Below are 19,066 nucleotides of genomic sequence, written 5' to 3'. Positions count from 1 at the left end.
TTTATCAATTCTGGTATTCGTGGCCCCAATGCTATCTTCCAACTTTTCCCCCATTCGGACATCCTGGGTCATGCCCTCCTCTATTCTTGACATTAATTCTACCCGTTTAAATTCAATTTCCACCCCCATGGATTTTTCCATCTCCCCCACTTTAGTTTCTACTTTCGCCTCAAATTCCCCCAGTCCGTCCGTAATTTGGTTTTGCACTCTCCCTTCTATGCCATCAATTCGTTCCCCCAGCTGCTGTGCCATTTCCCCAATTTTTCCTTCCAATTGTTCATTCCTTTCCTCAATTTCATTCCCTTGTTCATTCATTTGCTCATTCATTCCCTCCATCTTCCCCTCCAATCCATCAATTTTATTTACCATTCCTTTAATTTGTTCTTTCAATCCCTCCTTCAATCCATCAATTTGCTCCTCCAATTCTCCCTTCAATCCTTCAATTTTGTTTTCCGTTCGCTCACTCCGAGCATCCATTTTGTTTTCCAGCCCCTTCATGTCTCCCCTCAATTAATTTTTCATTTCTCCCATCTGCTCACTCTGAGCATCCATTTTGTCATTCATTCCTCCCCTCAATTCATTTATATCTCCCCTCATTTGGCCGCTCAATTCATTACTCATTGTATCCATTTTATTTTCCATTCGCTCACTGCGGTCACTCTGAGCCTTTAATAAATTTACTATGGTCTGGAGATCTATCGGGACCATCTCGGTAGCGAGGGAAGTTCCATCCCTATGCCCCTCCCCATCGACAATCGGCTCACTTCGAACCTCGGCATTTCCCTCACGCGCGTCCAGGTCGGCATCCGCCATTACCCTGCTGGCTAACAAGCTTCCTGTTCGCGTATTTTACCTCAGGAATAAGACAAGAATTTAAATTTTCGAACCGCGATTTTGCGTTTCACACACTCCAATCGACTATTAGCAATTTTTAGTGCCTCCAAATTTGCGCCCGAATGCCGAGCGCGCAATGTATGCCCGACTGTGTCGATCTCCCGCCGCGGACAAAAAAATTGTCCGTCGGGCCCAAATCCTCACTTCCTGACACCAATTGTCGTGCGGACGCTCTGTGAAGACAGAACGTCCACGGATGGAATCGAGCTTAATGAGGTAGCAATCAAATCAATGGCAGATCATACACGAGAAGGGGAGTTTGGGGGAAATGCCGCGGCTTACCTTCAGTATTCACGGCCCCGACCATGTCTTCCCCTGTGGAAGTTAAACTCACACGAAACGGAATCTATGTGCGAAAGAACAAGGCTTTATTACCACGGATGCCAATAACAAGAACGCGCCGGTAATTAAATGTCCTAAATCGAGACGTCCCCACACCGACTTCAGATACAAAACAATGGAGGAATGAAACAAAGAAAACCTCGTGTTTGCGTTCGTGTTTGGGCTTATCTGTCTGGATGTGGTCGTCAGGAATTGTCCGGGATGGTCAGCTCCAAGAGCAGTCGTCCGACCGCGCTCCGGTTGGCGCGAACCGCTCGGGCATTGGCGCGAACACCCCTCGCTGCACGGTCCGTCCCGCATCACACAGCACAGCGCGCAGGCACCAGGAGAAAGAACAACAGGGGAGGATGATTGTCGGCGCTGGTCTCTCCACCAAAGTCCAAAGGCAAGAACAGGTCCAAGCGCAAAAGACGGCAAGGAGGGAAGAGAGGCAGAGGCGAAGAGAGAAATGTCGGTCTCCACTCTCTTTTATCGGATGTCCTCCGACTTCCCTGGCGTTTCCTCCTCCAACCAGTGCGTCGTTTATTGGTAGTCTTTCGCGCCTTCCGCCCTGATTGGCCATGGTGTCATCGGTTGGTGGCCAATCAGTGTGTCGCTCCTTCACCTTCCTTACCCCCAATAACGGGGAAGCTTTTTGTCCCTTCCCTGCCCAATCACACGTCCCTCCCTGCTCTGCCAATCGGTGGCCTGCTCTTTGCTTGCCCCTCCTTTGGCCAATCACGAGTTCTCCTGGGCGTGGCTCTCAGCCTGCCTGGTCAATGTGTGTTGCTATGCCAGCTGGAGATGTGGCTGGCTGCGGCCCCATCGGCGGTGCCCCGATCTGGCTTCCTGCCTCTTCTTCCTGTAACGTAAGTCTTATTGTGGGAGAGGGAAATTAATTAATGTGTGCAGCTCAGGGCCTAGCTAAGTGTGTCTATAAGAGTGCGTTGCCATACGGGACAATGGATTGATCACCAGGTCTAACACACAGGGGAGTTATCTTAGTCGCTATTCTACCTATCACCGGATCATCCTCGTATGATCACAGGTACACACCTGATCCGACAAACAAAGCTAACACTAACAGGACTTATTACATTGAGATCGTTCTAACTCGACAGACGAAGCATGATACCTATTCAGATCTACCTAAATCTATATATTCCCCTACCCCAAAATTAATCACATTATTATATATGTGTATGAGGGTGTACATCATGTTATTACAGGTGTATGAGGGTGTACATCATGTTATTACAGGTGTATGAGGGTGTACATCATGTTATTACAGGTGTATGAGGGTGTACATCATGTTATTACAGGTGTATGAGGGTGTACATCTTGTTATTACAGGTGTATGAGGGTGTACATCATGTTATTACAGTTGTATGTGGGTGTACATCTTGTTATTACAGGTGTATGAGGGTGTACATCATGTTATTATCAGTGTATGATAGTGTACATCATGTTATTACAGGTGTATGAGGGTGTACATCATGTTATTATCGGTGTATGATGGTGTACATCATGTTATTACAGGTGTATGAGGGTGTACATCATGTTATTACAGGTGTATGAGGGTGTACATCATGTTATTACAGGTGTATGAGGGTGTACATCATGTTATTACAGTTGTATGTGGGTGTACATCATGTTATTACAGGTGTATGAGGGTGTACATCATGTTATTATCAGTGTATGATAGTGTACAGCATGTTATTACAGGTGTATGAGGGTGTACATCATGTTATTATCGGTGTATGATGGTGTACATCATGTTATTACAGGTGTATGATAGTGTACAGCATGTTATTACAGGTGTATGAGGGTGTACATCATGTTATTACAGGTGTATGATGGTGTACATCACGTTATTACAGGTGTATGATAGTGTCTAGCACGTTATTACAGGTGTATGATAGTGTGCATTACATTGTTACAGGTGTATGATAGTGTACATCATGTTATATGTGTATTACAGGCGTTATTACAGATGTTTTTACACCTGTAATGACCCCACAATGTATGATACATGATAATATTGATTTATGTTTCAGACTTGGTTGTCCAGTCCGCTGTGAACTGGAAAGGGATGTGGATATGGTCGTCACTGGAGGCCGCCACCCGTTTCTGGCCACATACAAGGTAGAGTGTACCTGCTGTTTACAATGTAGAACAAAAATCATCTTGAGACAGTTGTGAGAATAATTTTTTTCACGGTGAGGATAAATTGTGTGAAAAGATCTCCAAAAGAAATGTATATTGTTATGAATTTTGGGGTAAAGTGATATATAGATCAGGTAGATCTGTGTAGGTATCATGCTCCGACTGTCGTGAAGAAGAAGATTCACCCCATGTAATAAGTAGAGGACCTGTTTAGCCCGAATGTCGGATTAAGTGTTTATTCGTCCCCATCACGAGGGGGCGGAGCTTGTTAACTAGATTAGGCTTAGGGCATAAGGGTAAATTATCCTTTGTAATAATTCTTATCCTATGTGATCTATCCTTTGGCTCTTTTGGCACTGCACCATAGACACTCGTGAGGAAGGCCCATTAACTACAACATAAATAATAATAAAACTCACCGGAAGTGCAGGCAGGAAGCGCCCACGCATTGCGCCAAGATGGCGATAAAACATCGAGCAAGCAGGCAATAGACACGCCCAGAGGAGCAGCGATTGGACGAGACACCACAAATAGGGAGACGAGGCAGGATGAAGCCAGCCGATTGGTAGAGGGAGGAGCAAGAAGTGGCTCGCTATTGGGCGTGAGTTGACCAATGGGAAGGGCGGAGTAAGGAAGGACTTGTGATTGGCCAGGGGCAGAGCAAAGACCCAACCCGCTGATTGGTAGGATGAAGCGACGGACTGATTGGCCACCGACCGATGGCATGAGAGAGAAGTGACGTGGCCATTGGTGGAGAGCTGAGCCTGTGATTTTGGCCAGCAGGGATTGGCAGAGAGAGAGAGAGAGATGACGTCACGAGGGGGTTGATACAAAGTGGAGAGAGACCGACATTTTCCCTCTGGTTCTGGATCCCTTCGCGCCCGGATGTCCTTCTCCTCGCCTTGGACTCTCTTCCCTTCTATCTCGATTGCCCCTTACGCCTTCCTCAGCCATTGACTCTCTCCTCTTGGTTCCGGACACCACGAGTGAATGCACGTGGACGAGGGCGGCTTGCCGCTGTAACACCACAAGGCCGGGGTGAGCGGGACGCCCGGTGAGGCCTAGCAGCGTGCGAACGAGGCGGATTGAGGCCTACTTCCCGCCAACACCGGAGTGCACGCTCTGACTGGACGATCGCTGCCAAGGTGCCAATTGAGCTGAGTGCACGATAACTTACACATTTATTTTCATTCCTTTTATTTTCCCTTCGTCCGTGTGATACGTCTGGTGTGGGAGCGCTCCAAATAGGAACCTTATTATTTACTGTGTTTCCTTTGTCCCGGCATTCCGTTGTAAATAAACCCTTATATTATTTTCCCCTATACATTTTACATCGGTTTTCGCTTGAGTTACTTTGCAGGATTGAATGCTGCCGTGCAGGACCGTCAGGTAAAAGCTGCCAGCTTCTTCTTCTTCTTTATTCTGCCCGCGCTTGTATAATGAGTCCGTATTTGATCGTCACCTCAAAGTAACGCTCGATTGTTATCCGTGATTTCCCGGTCTTCACTGAGGGGGATCACGCGACAATATGTATGTGGAGTGCAATTGATGTTTGGTGGAACATTTGCTCCTTTATACTCTGTCAAGTGCCCGAAACGTATGAACATGGATGATGCACCCTGAAATCAGGCAACATCACTGCATTAGATAAAAAGGTACAAGGCCCAATCCCTTTAACTGTTTAACTGCTGACTTATCAGCTTACTACCAATCATAAGAAAAGTCATGAAATCCATCATCGCAGTTTATATGAAATCCTTCCTTTTCTCCACCAACCTCATCGCAGATCACCAATTTGAATTTAGACCTGGTCACTCTACCTTGGACATGCTACTTTTCTCCCAGTAATTGATGGAGGCCTGCATCCCCCCTTGTTTTCCAAACTGTCTACCTATGGAATCCAAGGCCAACTCCCCTCTTGGATTACTGACTTCCTCCACTCTCGAAGAAAACATGTGGCTCTCAACGGAATCCTATCGTCTCTCCTTGTCAATGCTGGAGTATCCCAATGCAGTGTTCTCGGCCTCCTCCTATTCCTAATCTTCATCAATAATTAATCTCTCTGACTCTCTGGAAAATCCTCTATCACTTTGATAATGACTCCACTCTCTGCCAGTGACATCCTTCATCTTTCTGGCAGACAGATATCAGACTCTTCACCTCTCCTCCGATTTTGACAAAATCACAAACTGGTCAAACATTTGGAATATGTCTTTCAAACCTGACAAATCTCACACTTACACTATCTCTCTCTTCCCCGTAAGGACCATATGGCAAACACTCCCATCTACTTTCTTGACATTCCTCTTGAGGAGTGTTTGTCTCTCAAACTCCTGGGTCTCACTATCAGCCATGATCTTTCTTGAGCAAACCCCCCTTTAACCCCAACCTCCAAGCCCATCTCCTTTAAAATCTGCACTTTTTCCTTCATAAGAGTTTGCTTCTGTATCCATTTTGTCCACGTCTGTATTCATGCCCATTAAAAGCAAAAATTATATGCTTTTGAAGGGATGGCCCGTGACTAACTGCTTACTTCACCCTGTTAGGTTGGTTACCAAGGCGATGGACGAATTACTGCTGTCAACATTTCCCTGTACAACAATGGCGGAAACACGCTTGATATGTCCAGCAGTGTAAGAACGTGTTTATTTATTTATTTATTTATTTATATTATTACTTGGCTGATTACTGATGCCATCAGTCACCACTGTTTCAGAACCACTTCAATTTTGGTTTGTATAACCTTTCCGCATACAAGTTTGAGCTCTCATGTGCACACCAGAAACATGGTGAGATCGGAGTGGTGAGGGGGTGGCGGTGTTTGTCCCCTGGACATGTGGCTGTGGAGGATGGGTCCAGAGGATGAATTCCCCTACACCCACTTATTTTCACGAATATTTTCCAATTTTGAATTTATTTCCACTTAATTCAACGCGAATTTATACTTTATTATCCAACATATTTGCTCGTAAAGTATTTGTTTATTTATTTATTCAAAAAGTAAGTGTGAACCCCCACTGTTCCCCACACCATCTCCTCCTGGGTCTGCCTTTAAAATATTGTTTATGTCAAATCAAATCAAATTTCTGTTTAAATGAAAACACACAGAACAATTTGTCCAAGGACTAAAATAGTTCTGTTCTATCAAAGTGAAATACAATTAAATCGTAAAAAACGAAAAAATAGATACAAATAAGAATTGAGGAATCACATCCAAATGCAAATAACAATTGAGTATATACAAGACCGCTACAAATAAGAATCACACAATAAAATCAAACAAGAGGTAATATATTATAGTAAATGATTTAAACTATACACTAATCTAAAAACAAGCATCTAACAGCTGAACCATACAAGGGACAGTTGCTTGTTTGTATATCTGAGTTCTTATTCGAGCCTAATGTAGTTGTTGGAAGTTTCTGAGACTGCAACCGGACATAAGTCGACATTGGGGTCATTCCTCCCTTACAGTTGAGCAAGGATTTAGCGAAGCGGATGGAAACAAGTACAGATACATTCAAAGTACACCGCCCCTGTAGGAGGATGAAATCACTCCCCCTAGGATGAAATCACTCCCCCTAGGATGAAATCACTCCCCCTAGGATGAAATCACTCCCCCGAGGATGAAATCACTCCCCCTAGGATGAAATCACTCCCCCTAGGATCAAATCACTCCCCCTAGGATCAAATCACTCCCCCTTGCAGGATCAAATCACTCCCCCTAGGATGAAATCACTCCCCCTAGGATGAAATCACTCCCCCTAGGATGAAATCACTCCCCCTAGGATGAAATCACTCCCCCTAGGATGAAATCACTCCCCCTAAGATGAAATCACCCCCCCCCCCCCCTAGGATGAAATCACCCCCCCTAGGATGAAATCACTCCCCCTAGGATGAAATCACTCCCCCTAGGATGAAATCACTCCCCCTAGGATGAAATCACTCCCCCTAGGATGAAATCACTCCCCCTAGGATGAAATAACTCCCCCTAGGATGAAATCACTCCCCCTAGGATGAAATCACTCCCCCTAGGATGAAATCACTCCCCCTAGGATGAAATCACCCCCCCATAGGATGAAATCACCCCCCCTAGGATGAAATCACCCCCCCCCCTTGGATGAAATCACTCCCCCTAGGATGAAATCACTCCCCCTAGGATGAAATCACTCCCCCTAGGATGAAATCACTCCCCCTAGGATGAAATCACTCCCCCGAGGATGAAATCACTCCCCCTAGGATGAAATCACTCCCCCTAGGATGAAATCACTCCCCCTAGGATAAAATCACTCCCCCTAGGATGAAATCACTCCCCCAAGGATGAAATCACTCCCCCTAGGATGAAATCACTCCCCCTAGGATCAAATCACTCCCCCTAGGATGAAATCACTCCCCCTAGGATGAAATCACTCCCCCCAGGATGAAATCACTCCCCCTAGGATGAAATCACTCCCCCTAGGATGAAATCACTCCCCCTAGGATCAAATCACTCCCCCTAGGATCAAATCACTCCCCCTAGGATCAAATCACTCCCCCTTGCAGGATCAAATCACTCCCCCTAGGATGAAATCACTCCCCCTAGGATGAAATCACTCCCCCTAGGATGAAATCACTCCCCCTCGGATGAAATCACTCCCCCTAGGATGAAATCACTCCCCCTAAGATGAAATCACCCCCCCCCCCCTAGGATGAAATCACCCCCCCTAGGATGAAATCACTCCCCCTAGGATGAAATCACTCCCCCTAGGATGAAATCACTCCCCCTAGGATGAAATCACTCCCCCTAGGATGAAACACTCCCCCTAGGATGAAATAACTCCCCCTAGGATGAAATCACTCCCCCTAGGATGAAATCACTCCCCCTAGGATGAAATCACTCCCCGTAGGATGAAATCACCCCCCCTAGGATGAAATCACCCCCCCCCCCTTGGATGAAATCACTCCCCCTAGGATGAAATCACTCCCCCTAGGATGAAATCACTCCCCCTAGGATGAAATCACTCCCCCTAGGATGAAATCACTCCCCCGAGGATGAAATCACTCCCCCTAGGATGAAATCACTCCCCCTAGGATGAAATCACTCCCCCTAGGATAAAATCACTCCCCCTAGGATGAAATCACTCCCCCAAGGATGAAATCACTCCCCCTAGGATGAAATCACTCCCCCTAGGATGAAATCACTCCCCCTAGGATGAAATCACTCCCCCTAGGATGAAATCACTCCCCCTAGGATGAAATCACTCCCCCTAGGATGAAATCACCCCCCCTAGGATGAAATCACTCCCACTCGGATGAAATCACTCCCCCTAGGATGAAATCACTCCCCCTAGGATGAAATCACTCCCCCTAGGATGAAATCACCCCCCCTCGGATGAAATCACTCCCCCTAGGATGAAATCACTCCCCCTAGGATGAAATCACCCCCCCCCCCCCCCTAGGATGAAATCACTCCCCCTAGGATGAAATCACTCCCCCGAGGATGAAATCACTCCCCCTAGGATGAAATCACTCCCCCTAGGATGAAATCACTCCCCCTAGGATAAAATCACCCCCCCTAGGATGAAATCACCCCCCCCTAGGATGAAATCACTCCCCCTAGGATGAAATCACTCCCCCTAGGATGAAATCACTCCCCCTAGGATGAAATCACTCCCCCTAGGATGAAATCACTCCCCCGACGATGAAATCACTCCCCCTAGGATGAAATCACTCCCCCTAGGATGAAATCACTCCCCCTAGGATAAAATCACTCCCCCTAGGATGAAATCACTCCCCCAATGATGAAATCACTCCCCCTAGGATGAAATCACTCCCCCTAGGATGAAATCACTCCCCCTAGGATGAAATCACTCCCCCTAGGATGAAATCACCCCCCCCCCTAGGATGAAATCACTCCCACTCGGATGAAATCACTCCCCCTAGGATGAAATCACTCCCCCTAGGATGAAATCACTCCCCCTAGGATGAAATCACTCCCCCTAGGATGAAATCACTCCCCCTAGGATGAAATCACCCCCCCCCCTAGGATGAAATCACTCCCCCTAGGATGAAATCACTCCCCCTAGGATGAAATCACTCCCCCTAGGATGAAATCACTCCCCCTGGGATGAAATCACTCCCCCTAGGATGAAATCACTCCCCCTAGGATGAAATCACTCCCCCTAGGATGAAATCACTCCCCCTAGGATGAAATCACCCCCCCCCCTCTAGGATGAAATCACTCCCCCTCGGATGAAATCACTCCCCCTAGGATGAAATCACTCCCCCTAGGATGAAATCACTCCCCCTAGGATGAAATCACTCCCCCTAGGATGAAATCACTCCCCCTAGGATGAAATCACTCCCCCTAGGATGAAATCACTCCCCCTAGGATGAAATCACCCCCCCCTAGGATGAAATCACTCCCCCTAGGATGAAATCACTCCCCCTAGGATGAAATCACTCCCCCTAGGATGAAATCACTCCCCCTAGGATGAAATCACTCCCCCTAGGATGAAATCACTCCCCCTAGGATGAAATCACTCCCCCTAGGATGAAATCACTCCCCCTAGGATGAAATCACTCCCCCTAGGATGAAATCACTCCCCCTAGGATGAAATCACTCCCCCTAGGATGAAATCACCCCCCCCCCTAGGATGAAATCACTCCCCCTAGGATGAAATCACTCCCCCTAGGATGAAATCACTCCCCCTAGGATGAAATCACTCCCCCTAGGATGAAATCACTCCCCCTAGGATGAAATCACCCCCCCCCCCCCCTAGGTTGAAATCACTCACCCTCGGATGAAATCACTCCCCCTAGGATGAAATCACTCCCCCTAGGATGAAATCACTCCCCCTAGGATGAAATCACTCCCCCTAGGATGAAATCACTCCCCCTTGCAGGATCAAATGACTCCCCAGGATTATATCACTCCCCCTGTATATTTTGTGATTTAAACAATATTTATTGCATGGTAATGGCATAGAACCATGACAAAGTTAATGAATGTGAACATAAAATGATAAATGAATTGATAAACAGGGCAGAATGATGTCCTATGTAAACGTCTCTCCCGAAAAATAAAAATACATTGTCTAATCTAATAATGTCTAAATAATCTAATCTAATGTCTAATCTAATAATGTCTAAATAATCTAATCTAATGTCTAATCTAATGTCTAATCTAATAATGTCTAAATAATCTAATCTAATGTCCAATCTAATAATGTCTAAATAATCTAATCTAATGTCTAATCTAATAATGTCTAATAATGTCTAAATAATCTAATCTAATGTCTAATCTAATAATGTCTAATAATGTCTACATAATCTAATCTAATGTCTAATCTAATAATGTCTAATAATCTAATCTAATAATGTCTAATAATGTCTACATAATCTAATCTAATGTCTAATCTAATAATGTCTAATAATCTAATCTAATAATGTCTAATAATGTCTACATAATCTAATCTAATGTCTAATCTAATAATGTCTAATAATCTAATCTAATAATGTCTAATAATGTCTACATAATCTAATCTAATAATGTCTAATAATGTCTACATAATCTAATCTAATAATGTCTAATAATGTCTACATAATCTAATCTAATGTCTAATCTAATAATGTCTAATAATCTAATCTAATAATGTCTAATAATGTCTACATAATCTAATCTAATAATGTCTAATAATGTCTACATAATCTAATCTAATGTCTAATCTAATAATGTCTAAATAATCTAATCTAATGTCTAATCTAATAATGTCTAAATAATCTAATCTAATAATGTCTAATAATGTCTAAATAATCTAATCTAATAATGTCTAATAATGTCTAAATAATCTAATCTAATAATGTCTACATAATCTAATCTAATAATGTCTACATAATCTAATCTAATGTCTAATCTAATAATGTCTAATAATGTCTAAATAATCTAATCTAATGTCTAATCTAATAATGTCTAAATAATCTAATCTAATAATGTCTAATAATGTCTAATAATGTCTAAATAATCTAATCTAATAATGTCTACATAATCTAATCTAATAATGTTTAATAATGTCTACATAATCTAATCTAATGTCTAATCTAATAATGTCTAATAATGTCTACATAATCTAATCTAATAATGTCTAATAATGTCTACATAATCTAATCTAATGTCTAATCTAATAATGTCTAATAATCTAATCTAATAATGTCTAATAATGTCTACATAATCTAATCTAATGTCTAATCTAATAATGTCTAATAATCTAATCTAATAATGTCTAAATAATCGAATCTAATGTCTAATCTAATAATGTCTAATAATGTCTAAATAATCTAATCTAATGTCTAATCTAATAATGTCTAATAATGTCTACATAATCTAATCTAATAATGTATAATAATGTCTACATAATCTAATCTAATGTCTAATCTAATAATGTCTAATAATGTCTAAATAATCTAATCTAATGTCTAATCTAATAATGTCTAAATAATCTAATCTAATAATGTCTAATAATGTCTAATAATGTCTAAATAATCTAATCTAATAATGTCTAATAATGTCAAAATAATCTAATCTAATAATGTCTACATAATCTAATCTAATAATGTCTACATAATCTAATCTAATGTCTAATCTAATAATGTCTAATAATGTCTAAATAATCTAATCTAATGTCTAATCTAATAATGTCTAAATAATCTAATCTAATAATGTCTAATAATGTCTAAATAATCTAATCTAATAATGTCTACATAATCTAATCTAATAATGTTTAATAATGTCTACATAATCTAATCTAATGTCTAATCTAATAATGTCGAATAATGTCTATATAATCTAATCTAATGTCTCATCTAATAATGTCTAATAATGTCTAAATAATCTAATCTAATGTCTAATCTAATAATGTCTAATAATGTCTAAATAATCTAATCTAATGTCTAATCTAATAATGTCTAATAATGTCTAAATAATCTAATCTAATGTCTAATCTAATAATGTCTAATAATGTCTAAATAATCTAATCTAATGTCTAATCTAATAATGTCTAAATAATCTAATCTAATGTCTAATCTAAATAATGTCTAATAATGTCTAAATAATCTAATCTAATATCTAATCTAATAATGTCTAATAATGTCTAAATAATCTAATCTAATGTCTAATCTAATAATGTCTAATAATGTCTAAATACTCTAATCTAATGTCTAATCTAATAATGTCTAAATAATCTAATCTAATAATGTCTAATAATGTCTAATAATGACTACATAATCTAATCTAATGTCTAATCTAATAATGTCTAATAATGTCTAAATAATCTAATCTAATGTCTAATCTAAATAAAGTCTAATCCAATAGATTTAACTGATGTTAAATGTCTATGTCTTAACTCAACACTGACAATATTTATTGCATTTCCGGACTGTAAACGTCCCAATGTTTTAGTGCTCATTTCACTCATATGTATTTCATTGACATGTTTGCACTGTACATTTGTTTGCACCTGTGCTTTCATCAAATTGCATGGTGTACCTCACCAACTACAACGAACATTGTAATCGTGTAATACAGGCATAGTAATGTAATATGTGTAAGGATGGTATCTTTGATTCTTAATCTGCTAATCATTAATACAACCATAAAATTTAAATCAATGCTATTCGTAATAATCAATATGACAACCATGGTCTGAATGTGTCGATCATCGGTATGTCATTTCCTTGCAGTTGAGCATTGTATGCTATTGTGTTGATTGTCCCTTATTTTTATATGTTGACATCTTTGTCGCCATGGTAATACATTGTGTTGTTTAAACGACAATGTAAATATCTGTTTATACTACAGACCCATTCCATATTATATTTATACTAAGGCTTTGAGAAATCTTTACATATCACTCCAACTTATAAAGATCAGGGACACGAATTGTACTGTGTGCTATATGTACTTGTACATTGACGCGAGTGCTAATTTTTAACATGTTCATGTTATTATACAACTGGAGTCACATATTCCTATAAAATGTGCAGAGAAAATTGAGAAATCAAGTAATTTGATGTTGCAAATAGCCTCTCTCCTTGGCTTGTTCGAAGTTCATATCTATCACGTTAAAGGTTTAGCTGATTTAATTTTAATTTTCAAATGTCATCCTTTAGCAGTTGTATGATATTGTGTTGATTCTCCCCCATCTTCATATATATGAGGCACATGCTCACACGGTATACAACAAAATACATAGTAAAAGCTCTGTTGATCATTGCGACGATATTGAAGGAGCTGGGGCTCCCACGTCGATCGGAAGAATGGACGCGACAAAAAGCTGGAATTCATCCGAGTTGCTTTAATCAAACCAAACACTCAGGCACTCTGAAAACTCCGTTTATCGGGCAGCAATATATATACCTATCATCCCGGAGCGTTTGCCCAGGCCCGGCGAGAGGGAGCGTGGCCCAGCGTCCTGGCTGCGGCCTGGCAAGTTGAGGGCGAGCCTGCCCGGGCGTCCTGGACGAGCCCGGCATGGTGCTCGCTCCGCGTCCTTGATAGGTGCAAGGCGACTGTGAAAACCAGGCGGCAGCCGCTACACATGTCCCCCCAGAATCGACTTGCACCGGCAGGGTCAATTTGAGGGGGGTCCTGATGACCCGGCCGAAGCGACCCCTGGCGGGTCGTGGGAGGGGGTCCGGTGAGGTGGTGGGCGGTCGAGTGGGGGGCACCGTGGACGGGGGGCGGCCTCGCCGCGGCGGAAGGGCCACCCGTGGTGGGTGGTCGACGTCCACGTGCGCCGGCTTGAGGCGGTCCACCGCAATCCGGTCCGACCTGCCGCCGATGTCGATGATGAACGACTTGTCGTCCCGTCGCAGCACCCGGAAGGGCCCGTCGTACGGCGGCTGGAGTGGCCTCCGATGTGCGTCGTGACGCACAAAAACATACTCCGCTGTGCGAAGTGCTGGGGGGACGTAGGACTGGGGGTCACCGTGGTGGGATGTTGGCACGGGGGCAAACCGTCGGGCGGCCTCCTGGAGGTCCGAGCGCTGGTGAGCTGCGGACCAGGGACTGGTAGCGTCGGGCACGAATTCGCCCGGGACGCGTAGCGCCTGGCCAGAGACAAGCTCGGCGGTGGATGCCTGGAGGTCCTCCTTGGGCCTTCATGGAGCGGTGGAATCGCTCGCACAACCCGTTTGCTTGGGGGTGGTAGGCCATAGTACGGTGGAGCTTGACCCCCAGGTTGCGGGCGACCGCGCCCCACAGCTCGGAGGTGAACTGTGGTCCGCGGTCTGACGAGATGTCCGCCGGTGCGCCGAAGCGGGCGACCCAGGTGGCGATGAAAGCCTGCGCCACGTCGGCGGTGGTGGTGGAGACGAGGGGAACGGCCTCCGGCCACCTGGTGGTCCTGTCCACCATGGTGAGCAGGTGTGTGAACCCCCGTGACGGGGGGAGGGGGCCCACCAGATCCACGTTGACGTGGTCGAAACGTCGTTCGGGCAAGGTGAAAGGTGCCAGTGGGGCCTGGGTGTGTCGGTGGACCTTGGCCCGTTGGCAGGCCGTGCAGGTGCTGGTCCAATCGCGGACGTCCCGACGAAGGCCGTGCCAGACGAATCGCGCCGACACCAGCTTCTGGGAAGCTTTCCGGCCCGGGTGGGAAAGGCCGTGGAGGGAGGCGAAGATGCGGCGTTGCCAGGTGACGGGCACGATGGGGCGAGGCTGGCCTTGGGAGACGTCGCAGAGCAGGACAGTGTCCGCCCGGAGGGCTTGCACCGTGGTGTCGGTGGTTTGGTCCGCCGCCATAAGCGCAAAATCCACGCCCAGGTGGACCGCGTTCGCGCTGGCCCGGGAAAGACAGTCGGCCATGGCGTTGTTTTTGCCGGCGACGTGCCGGATGTCCGTGGTAAACTCCGACACGGCGGAGAGGTGGCGCTGTTGGCGGGCCGACCACGGCTCCGTGACCTTGGCCATGGCGTAAACCAACGGCTTGTGGTCGACGAACGCCGTGAAAGGTCGGCCCTCCAGGAGGTGGCGGAAATGGCGGACGGCCAGGTGTAGACCGAGGAGCTCCCGGTCAAACGTGCTGTATTTGAGCTCGTTCGGCCGGAGCTGCCGGCTGAAAAAAGCGAGTGGCTGCCAAACCCCGTTCACCCATTGCTCATGTACGGCGCCCACCGCGTAGTCGGAGGCATCCGTGGTGAGGGCGATGGGAGCGTTGAGCACCGGGTGAGCGAGCAGTGTTGCGTCGGCGAGGGCCCGCTTTGAGCGTTGGAAGGCCGCATCCATTGCTGCGGACCAGGCGATGTCGTGCTTGGCCGGCTTGCCCCGGAGGGCTTCGTAGAGGGGCCGCATGAGTTGAGCAGCGCGGGGCACGAAGCGGTGATAAAAATTCACCATTCCCAGGAATTCCTGCAGGGCCTTTATGGTGCGGGGACACGGGAACGTGGTGATGGCCTCGACCTTGGTTGGCAGCGGCACGGCCCCGTTCTTGGTGATGTGGTGGCCCAAAAAACCAACGGCCGTCGTGCCGAAGTGGCATTTGGCCGGGTTGACGATGAGGCCGTGCTCGCTGAGGCACCCGAACAGTGTTCGGAGGTGGAGGAGGTGCTCGGCCCGGGACGTGCTGGCGACGAGGATGTCGTCCAGGTAAACGAAAAGGAACGGCAGGTCACGCAGCACGCCGTCCATCAAGCGCTGGAACGCCTGAGCCGCGTTCTTGAGACCAAACGGCATTCGCAAGAATTCGAATAAGCCGAACGGCGTGATGACTGCCGTTTTAGGGACGTCGGCCGCCCTGACAGGTACCTGGTGATATCCCCGTATGAGATCAATTTTCGAAAAAATGACCCGTCCCGCCAGACGGGCGGAGAAGTCTTGGATATGCGGGATCGGGTACCTGTCGGGGGTGGTAGCGTCATTGAGACTGCGGTAGTCGCCACACGGGCGCCATCCACCCCCCGGCTTTGGCACGATGTGCAGTGGCGAGGCCCACGCGCTATCGGAGCGCCGCACGATGCCGAGGTGCTCCAACGCGTCGAATTCGGCCTTCGCCACGGCGAGCTTGGCTGGGTCGAGGCGGCAGGCCCTGGCGTAGACCGGCGGGCCCGTGGTTGGTATGTGGTGCTCGATCCCATGCCGTACTGCGACGGCCGAAAACGTCGGCCGTGTGAGGGCCGGGAACTCCGTGAGCAGGCGAGCAAACTCGTTCGCCGCCGGGACGGTGCATGCCAGCTCGGTCGGCGCGGAGCTGCTCAATGTGCATGCCAGGGAGCTGAAGGTTTTGGCGTTGATTAAACAACGCCGTTGGACGTCCACCAGCAGTCCGTGTGCGCAGAGGAAGTCGGCGCCTAGCAGAGCCATGGGCACGTTTGCGGTTACAAACGTCCAAGCAAAGCGTTGGCCGCCGAAGCAGAGGGTGACGTTGCGCGGGCCGAAGGTGCGGATGGTCGATCCGTTGGCCGCAACCAAGGAGGGGCCGCAAACCGCGGATTGCCTGTCCTGGTCAGAGGCGGGTATGACGCTCAGTTGGGCGCCGGTGTCGCACAGGAAGCGCCGTCCGGACGCTTTATCCGTGATGAACAGTAAGTTGCCCGTGTGGCCGGTGCTCATGGCTGGTAATGAACGCGGGCCCGGCCGTTTCCCGGCCTGCCGAAGGTGCCCGGTCGGCATGTCCGGGCCTTCTGTCCGAACCTGGCATGATAGTAACACCACGCTTGGTCAGGTGGAGGCCCCGGTCGTCGTGCTGGAGGTGGTCGGCTCGGTGTAGCGGCCGCCAATTGCGTCGGCAGTTCGGTCGTCGACCGTGCCGGGTGCTCGGGCGCCATGGGTGTTGCGTCGGACGGCGGTGGGTCCCATGTCGCCGCTGCGATGCGCTGTCCTGCGGCGGAGATCTTGTCGGCTTCTCTGGCAAGGGCCCGGGGATCTGTGATCGTCGTGCTTGCCAGGGCGAGGCGTACCGGGTTAGGCAGCTGACGGAGGAACAGCTCCCGGAACAGGAATGCCGGAGAGTGCTCGCCGAGCAGTGAAAGCATGTAGTCCATTCGCTCGGAAGGACGCGTGTCGCCGAGCTCAGGCAGGTCGAGCAGGCGCCGTGCGCATTCCGCCGATGGGAGGGCGAAAGCATCGAGGAGAAGCTTCTTAATCGCGCCGTATTTGTCAGCGGCTGGCGGGCTCTCGAGGAGGCTCAGGGCGCGGGTCGCGGTGGCCGAACCGAGCGCAGCTACCACATGGTGGAAGCGGGTGTCGTCGGCCGTGATGCCTCGCAGGGCGAACAGGGACTCCGCCTGTGCGAACCAAACCGCCGCGTGAGCCTCCCAGAAGGTAGGCAGTTTAAGGGCGACTGCCGTGTCCATGTCGGTAGGTCACCAATGAAGGAGCTGGGGCTCCCACGTCGATCGGAAGAATGGACGCGACAAAAAGCTGGAATTCATCCGAGTTGCTTTAATCAAACCAAACACTCAGGCACTCTGAAAACTCCGTTTATCGGGCAGCAATATATATACCTATCATCCCGGAGCGTTTGCCCAGGCCCGGCGAGAGGGGGCGTGGCCCAGCGTCCTGGCTGCGGCCTGGCAAGTTGAGGGCGAGCCTGCCCGGGCGTCCTGGACGAGCCCGGCATGGTGCTCGCTCCGCGTCCTTGATAGGTGCAAGGCGATTGTGAAAACCCAGCGGCAGCCGCTACAATATCTAACATCCTGCGAGTTATATTTCCAAAGTAACTAAATATATCTTTCCATTCTTTCTGTCTAACCCTGGTGTTGGGCTAGCGGCTAGGGTGCCGGCTTAGGATAAACCTAGGATCCTGGGTTCGAATCCCGGTCTGATCGCTGAATTAACGCCGGGGGGGTTGACTCAGCCTGTTCATCCTTCCGAGGTCGGCAAATTGAGTACCAGTTCACTGGTAATTCCCTGCTTGTCGTAAAAGGCGGCAAAAAGGGTTGGCGTCAGGAAGGGCATCCGGCCGTAAAACATTGCTTCAAAAAGGGGACCAAAAAAACAACAACAACCACGGTTCCCGAAAAAGGCCAACCCCCGCTTTGCGGGGAAAAATGGCCTCTAAAGGTGGTTATATATTTTTATATTCTTTCTGGGGGATTGACTTCATCCTAAAGGGGAGTGCTTTGATCCTGGAGGGAGTGTGTTGATCCTGACAGGGGGAGTGATTCTGTCCTAGGATAATTGCACTCTAGAGTGTGCCAGTCCTAGGATTAGTTCACTCTAGATTGATTTTATCCTAGGACAGAATCACTCTAGAGTGAGATTTTAGGGGAGTGAGAGAATCCTGCTACACCCCCACACCAAATAAATAAATAACATCCTCCAGCACGGTACATAGAGACTGTATTGTGTATTGGGAGGGAGACGTGTACAATGATTGACTGATTAATTGCATAATTAAAATCAATAAATACTGATCGTAAAATAATTTCATAATCAATTGGCTAATAGCATACCTCAACGACCAGTGTTTCATCTGAAGCTGTAACTTTTTGAAAAATAATTAAATAAGTCATTAATTAAATTTTAAAAATTGATTAATTGATTAATCAATAAATAATTCATCAATTAATTGATTGATGAATGAATCAAATATATCCTTTATATTTGAATAATCAAATAATCAAATATATCCAAATCACTTGGTCACTGTCGTGTCTGAATATGAGCTTAAGAGTTCAAAAGTTGCCTGAGATATTGCCCAGATGAGAAAGA

The 19,066-nt window shown here is 46.6% G+C and overlaps 1 protein-coding gene across 1 annotated transcript in view; it reads left to right on the top strand.

Annotated features, from left to right (window-relative positions):
- The window catches only part of LOC144893223 (xanthine dehydrogenase/oxidase-like), a 268,917-nt gene that overhangs the window by 220,372 nt on the left and 29,479 nt on the right, over positions 1-19,066 (top strand). Inside the window, exons 24-25 of the mRNA XM_078782951.1 lie at positions 3,273-3,360; positions 5,928-6,014. Coding sequence (XP_078639077.1) covers positions 3,273-3,360; positions 5,928-6,014 — 175 coding nt within the window. The remainder of the gene's footprint in view (positions 1-3,272; positions 3,361-5,927; positions 6,015-19,066) is intronic.

Source organism: Myxine glutinosa, chromosome 8 (genome assembly GCF_964187855.1).
Source record: "Myxine glutinosa chromosome 8, kmMyxGlut1.1, whole genome shotgun sequence".
Lineage (NCBI taxonomy): Eukaryota > Metazoa > Chordata > Myxini > Myxiniformes > Myxinidae > Myxine > Myxine glutinosa.
This window is presented reverse-complemented; position numbering and strand designations above follow the sequence as displayed.